The 6,785-nt window shown below is 39.7% G+C and overlaps 1 protein-coding gene across 2 annotated transcripts in view; it reads right to left on the reverse strand.

Moving 5' to 3' along the window:
- ryk (receptor like tyrosine kinase) overlaps positions 1–6,785 on the reverse strand; it is a 49,792-nt gene that overhangs the window by 4,904 nt on the left and 38,103 nt on the right. For both annotated transcript variants that reach the window (XM_014029091.1, XM_014029090.1), the window contains 3 exons: positions 3,986–4,095; positions 3,705–3,864; positions 1,861–1,997 (listed from right to left, as the gene is read on the reverse strand). In XM_014029091.1, coding sequence (XP_013884545.1) covers positions 1,861–1,997; positions 3,705–3,864; positions 3,986–4,095 — 407 coding nt within the window. The remainder of the gene's footprint in view (positions 1–1,860; positions 1,998–3,704; positions 3,865–3,985; positions 4,096–6,785) is intronic.

Below are 6,785 nucleotides of genomic sequence, written 5' to 3' on the forward strand. Positions count from 1 at the left end.
TGTATATTAATAAGATTAATATATTTTTTACATAAAATGACTATGTTCTCAGCTTTTTTGATGCAAAAACAACAACACAGAGGAAAAAAAGGAGAGACACACATCCATCTTGCTATCCTTATGAGGACTTCACACACACACAGCGCTCACAGCTTCTCTGCCTCATTCTGCTGCTCCCGTTTTTAACACCAGGCAAAAAATGCATTTAAATCAGCTGACGTTAACTTTAGATCACAGTTTGAAATGCTCCAGCATTTTTAAAMAGAAAAACAACACGGACACGCTGATTACAGTGCGGGGCGAAAGTGAAAGTAAAACATTGTGCTGAGCACCCGTTCGGTAAAGAAACTTAAACACAGCTGTTCTTTCTCCCCTCATATTCCGACACAGAGGGTAGAAACAGCTAAATTAGACAGTTAAAACACATTTACAGTTCATAACTCACCCTTGTTGTTGTAACATTCATCCTGTGTTGTCCACAAGCACTTTCCGCCCTGTTGTGGGTCCATTTCCTTGAAAAATGAAACTTAACCAGGCACTTCGAAGAAGCTCTGACGCTGGTAGTCTATGTAGATAATAATGTGGGTTTACACACCCCAGACCCGAACATTTTGACTTCTGAACTTGCATAATCGGCATGACGGTATGAACTACAAAACCACACAGCGAGAAAAAAAATGGCGGACCATGAAATCCAGTTGGCCAGAAATACATTGCCATACATGGTGGTTCAGAAGAAACAAGTGTGATGAAATAAACAATGAAACGAAATAAGTAACAGCAGATTTTGAACAAACTGAAAAATTTGACCCATAAAAAWATATAAAAATATCTTTGCAGTAACTGGACAGAATAAAYTAAAGTTTTCTACACTCCTAGACACTATAATTGCACAAAAAAATAGTTTATAAATGAAAAAAAAGTGCATTTAGCATGATATGTCTCCTTTAACTATAATAACCCTGGTGCAAACCACATGAAACCAGCGCAGTTTCATCTGTCTCCAAATGTTTGACATTTTTCTCTTTGTCTGAATGTCTCTAAACCTTCACGTTTCTCTTTATATCTTTCAAGTTTCTTCTGTATGTTTTTTTCATTTCAGGTATCCAAATGTTCAGCTCGTTCAGGACACTCCTGCTCTGATTATTGGTGTTACTTTTAAACTTAAAATCTAAAAATATTCAGCTTTTAAGCATTTTTTCCCCTCATTGAAATAGAATTAAATTCTGTGAAATCCTTAAAGAACTTACTGCTTTTTGAGCTTTGACAACTTTAGTGTACTTTCACCTAGAAAGGCAATTTCACCTTTAAATACAACTTCAAACATTTAGGTATAACAGAATGATTCAGGTTTCTGATATCTTAAACCGCTCTTGTAAAAGCAGCTTTTAAGTTTGTGAAAGTTTTGGTGTTTCTCTCCCGTTGTGCCATGTTCTGTAGTGATAGAAGGAATAGAAAGTTCAGATCTGAGCAGCTTGTGTTCAGCTTCTTCAGCAGGTTTCTGCATTTTCATTACATTTTGAAGGAAATGAAATTCATCTAAATCCAGTTTGATTCAGGATGACGTGTGTTGGTCTCACTGTACGGAGTGACGTCTATAAATAATGCACATAAAGAAAGGATCCATCTAAACTTTATGTAAAGTTTTTGTTTTTTTTACCAATTTGGATTGTATTTTTATTCTAATAAAACATGCACAGTATAAAAATTAGCTCTGACTGAATTTCCACCCAGACCTTTTATAATTTATTGTGTTATTAACATGAGGTTCACAGTCTGAGCCAATAAAACATGAGTTTTACCATCATCCCTCTGACAAATATATGTAAACAAATATATACAGGTGTTTGATAAACTTACAGCTCATCTGGACAGTTGATGGGCTGTGCTATTCTGTAGCCGTCCTTCAGGTAAGCAGACATCTCAAAGGGGTCGATGTCGACGTAGGGGGTCTGCCCCAAAGTCATGAGTTCCCACAACGTCACTCCAAAGGCCCACTGTGAAGATGTGGCACAGGATGATGACATCATTTATTAGTAGTTTCTCAGAGTGCTCAGCACATAAAGGCGTTTCTTCTGTCTTTATTTATTAGATAACCAGCAGGGCTGTGTTTTGGCAAGAATTTGGCGATATGATACATATCACAACACAGTAATCATGTTATGATATAGTATATATATGATATATTGTGATGCTGTAAGCAAGGTGATATATTTCCATATATTCCCCAAAAGACTTTAATTTTAACAAACTCAGTATAAAGAGCACAACATGTATTACATAAAAAAACTGATTAAAATAATTTATTTATATGGAATCCAAACACTGAACAATAAAATCTGCATTTGTGTTTCATATTTCTTCTTACATCCGTTCATTAAGTGGAAATCGATTCAGTGTTTTCATACATGTCAAGTTGTATGTATTGTCTGTAATTCACATAGATTTTCCATCATTTTGCAGGCATACGGACGTATAGAGCAATCTCACGGATTTTTTCAAGTTTTACAGATTTTTTTCAAAACCTCAGTTTCAAATTAATGTAACATGTCAGAGCCTGTAGGACGTAAAAAAACCTATAAATAACATCAAATAACCATCTTCCAACCTGCTCTGCTGCTGGAAATAAAACTAGAAATAAGCTCTCCACTTCTTCCGCTGTCCTTCCCTCCTGCTTTGCAGCAGCTGTCCTCTCTGCAGCCGACAGCACGTGAGACTGTGATGAAGTGATTCAACACAATCTGCTGGCTTCTTTAGATTGATTGTTTTTTTTTTTTTTGTATACAGTGCCCTGAGACGACAACTGTTATGACTGGGAACTATATAAATAAACTGAATTGATGTCATGGAACTTTAAATCCTACGTTAGAACCAACGATTTCATTTGCATGCCTTTTTTTAAATCTCAGTAGAACTCAATATAATGGTAAAATTGGGGTTTAAGGGTTATTCTGATGCACTGAATATTGAAATTGTGCCAAGAAATGGCACTGAAGCAGGTAAAAAACGTAAAACTAAACTCAGGTGGGCATTTGCAATGGTTGGAATTAAAGTACACAGAGTGCTTTTTGACAATTTTGTTGGGTTATAAGCAAAAAAATATTGGACGAATAATGTTCGTGAGGGATTGGGATGGAAGTGTCTTTCAGGGCAAACAGCTGCTGCTCCCAAACATCGAGGCCTAGACTACCGCAATCATTTCCAACCAGCTCTAAACATGCCAGCAGTGCCTCTCTCGTCACACCAAGTTTGGAATCTGACATGCGGAGGCCACGGCCACCAGGGTATGGAGTGTTTACGTGTGTCACGTTGATGCACTTGTGCAGATTTTCCACGAAGCCTAATTGTCTGTTTATGGCGGGCCTGTTAGCTGTTAGTGCCAGGGAGCAGCGTGACCATAAGAGGAATGTTGAGGAGAGGGACCGAGGGGGTGGGGGGTCTGGCTGGTGGAGGGGTAAGAGTCTCTAAGGATGTATTAGGCTTCATGAAAGTCTCTGTGGCGCCCACTCTGTTATCACCTCACAGGAAAGAGGGAAGGACCAGAAACACGTGATGCCCCTTAATGCACTTCCCATTCCTTTGAAACCAAGCTTTAGTATCTAAAATAGGCTCGAAGGCAATTAGCATCATTTCCTGGATTGCCATCTTAAAAATAAATGGTCTTGAGTGACAGGAAATGCTACATCTGTTGCTGTGTTTCTCACCACGTCACTTGCACTGGAGAAGTCGTTGTTGAGCAGGCTTTCCAGGGCCATCCAGCGGACAGGTCGATTCTCATTATCGCCCAGACAGTGGTAGTCCATAGGAAACAGATCCCGAGCGAGGGCATTGTCTGTAATCTTTACCTGCATGTTGTCGTCAATGCTGCCAGAAGGGGGACAAGGGAGAGAAAAGGTGGGCTTACTAGGTTAGGGAGCAAATTAAAAATCTAAACCACCCGAAATCTACGAAGAGAGGCACGCTGGGCTGGGCCAGAGACACTTACACACAGTTCCGAGCAGCAAGGTCTTTGTGTATGACCTCCCTGCGGGCCAGGTAGCTCATTCCGCATGCAATCTGGATGGCCATGTAAACCAGGTCCTGCTGAGAGACGGCCTGGGAGGAAATGGGAGCGACGGAGCAAAAATGAGCAGAGGAAAGGGACAGGAAAAACAAAAAGCATAGAAGGGAGTTCAGATTAACTGGTGTGACTTTGCTGTGGTGAAATGTGTCATCTGTGTCCAAGTTCTTGTTTCCTTTGAGCTGGGTCAAAGACAGGAGTTAACGCACATAAAGGCTATTTCTGTCTTTATTTTTGATGGTAAAACTGCTGAGCTGAAAAATCTGTTGAAGCTAACAGGAACTGCCTGGAAAAAAGGGTACTTCAAGCATTTCAGAATGTAATTTATAAAAATTTTATATGATCCTACCATATCTAAAACCTCAGTGCCTTTAGGTATTAAATGAAGAAATGTCATTTTATTCCCATCTAAACTTTTCTTTAAAATGAAACACGAGTTAGGCTCCAGTCACACTGTCTGATAATCCTTCCACAACATAAGAAAACATGTATTTGCAGGGTCAAGGCAAGGTCTTTGCGGGGGTTTCTGACAGGAACTCAGTGTAGAGTTTGAGCATGACCAAAACTTCTGAGCGAGGTCGTGTTGGTTTATAATCATGGTGTCAGCATATCGAGGTCTGTGTGAAACATGATGCTAGTGTGTCCACAATGTGGGGCCTGCATACACCGACATGGTTTCATAATTGTTGATAATCTGAAGCGTGACTGACCACGCTGCCTTCATGCCTTGGCTGCAACCCCATTATACCCACAACAAGTTGGACGGACTCCAAAGAAAACTGTTGGTGGCATGGCTATGCACCTTTTGTACCATTTCTACTTTGTTAAAACCAAGATGGGCCACTAAATAATGTGGCGCACTCAAACATCATTTTAGATGCTCGTTCTCAAGATCAGGTCTTTGAGATGAGGAAGGAATAGAGATGGATATGGTTGGGGTCTGCATAAACAAGTCTTTGGCTGTGTCCAAATCCAGAGGCAAGGTCCTCCGAAGGCCAAATTTGTCGGCCGCTTACATCACAGCGCCACGCCAGAGGCTGTCCAAATCTGGACTCCTCTGATGCAGCCAACAAATGCGCCCTTTTGTTGCCCCAAATTAAAGGACAGGTCCGATGAATCATTCCCGGCCCACCATATCCCATAATGCATTGTGGGCCGACCAAAGATTTTTTTCTGCAAGTAATGGCAAACGAAGCGAGAGAAAAGAACATGTTTTAAATAAAAATAATTTGTGTTGTTAATACTTTTATCATCTGTATAGACGTTTTAAATATTATTCTTGTCAGAAATAAAACAAGCTGGTATAGCGAAATAAACATGCACCTACAGCCAGTTCTTCAAATATTGTCTAAGTTAGTTTTATTGTTTTGTGATATTATTAACGCCAATATATTAATATTTTTCTAATTTTGATCTAATTTTGCTTCTCTTTAGCGTTGTCACGTTTGCTAGGAGACAGGACATACACCAGGGTAAGGATGGGAGGCTAGACTGTGCAAATTCACAGCCCCCTTTGTCCGATCCTTGCATTTTACCAAGGACCTGGCCCACCTAGACTGGGTTGGCCAGGTCCATCGGATGACCCAGCCTCTGAATTTGGACACAACCTTTACGCAATGACTCAAACCGGCCTATGTCTCATGCGTTTGGGCCTTCTCCTCAGCAGGACCAACTGAACTTGGAGGATGACGTTTTGACAATGAAGATGTGTCAGAAGTGTTAAAACTTAACTATTTTTATTGAAGTGATAGACTTATAAGGTATGAAAATGCTGAATTATATTTCTTTCTCCAGAAAGAAGCTGTCAGAAAGAAGCTGGGCACGTAGCGTGGCTACAAAAGTCCTGCCTCAGATGGTATAGTTTTTTTCTAATATAACAAAGAAGCAGGACCAAATTAAATGCTAACCAATTACCACCACCAGCATCAAAATGTCAGGTTGTTTTGTTTACAGTTGTTCAAACCAGTATTCACAAGACGGACTTAAATTTTACTGCGTACCGAGGGGCAATCAACCATTTCAGAGCCACAAAAGACAGCTGTGGTTTCAGACCATGAAACGGGTGAATTGGACTGGCACCCCTATGACCCTGCACAGTATCTCCACTCAGCCGATCAGTTGCTCCTTAAAGTACAGAGGACTACGCGAACTCTCAGAGGGGATCGAGCATTTTCTGTTACTGGTCTGAAACTCTGGAATGAGCTACCCCAACACATCAGGCAGGCCTCCTCATTGCCCATTTTAAAAACAAATCTTAAAACGTATTTTTATTCACTGGCTTTTAACCTAGCAGGAGACCTTAGTCTGTTTTTAGCAGTTTTTTATTGTTTATTTGTTTTATGGTTTTTGGCCCTCAGCACTTTGTCAGCAGCCGCTGTTTTAAAATGCTTTATGTACTGTTTATAGAGTTGACTGATTGATTGATCGATTGATTGATTGATTTAGGACGCTATGATATAAGGCTGTGTCACACTATGACGTTTTAGACAATTTATGCCAACTTATGAAAAGTTTGGAGAACTCTAAGTTAAAGATGGAATTTTTAAAAATCAACTGGAAGCCCCTCTTAGGTGTGTACATACTGTACTGCTGACAAATTGATCAAATATCTAACTTTTATTTGTAATTTGGTGGAATGTTTTTGGCATAAGTTGTCTAAAATGTTATAGTGTTACAGGGTCTTATGGTAAGTTTGTGTGAAATATATATATATATATATATATAT

Source organism: Austrofundulus limnaeus, unplaced genomic scaffold (assembly GCF_001266775.1).
Source record: "Austrofundulus limnaeus strain Quisiro unplaced genomic scaffold, Austrofundulus_limnaeus-1.0 Scaffold852, whole genome shotgun sequence".
Taxonomy (NCBI): Eukaryota; Metazoa; Chordata; class Actinopteri; order Cyprinodontiformes; family Rivulidae; genus Austrofundulus; species Austrofundulus limnaeus.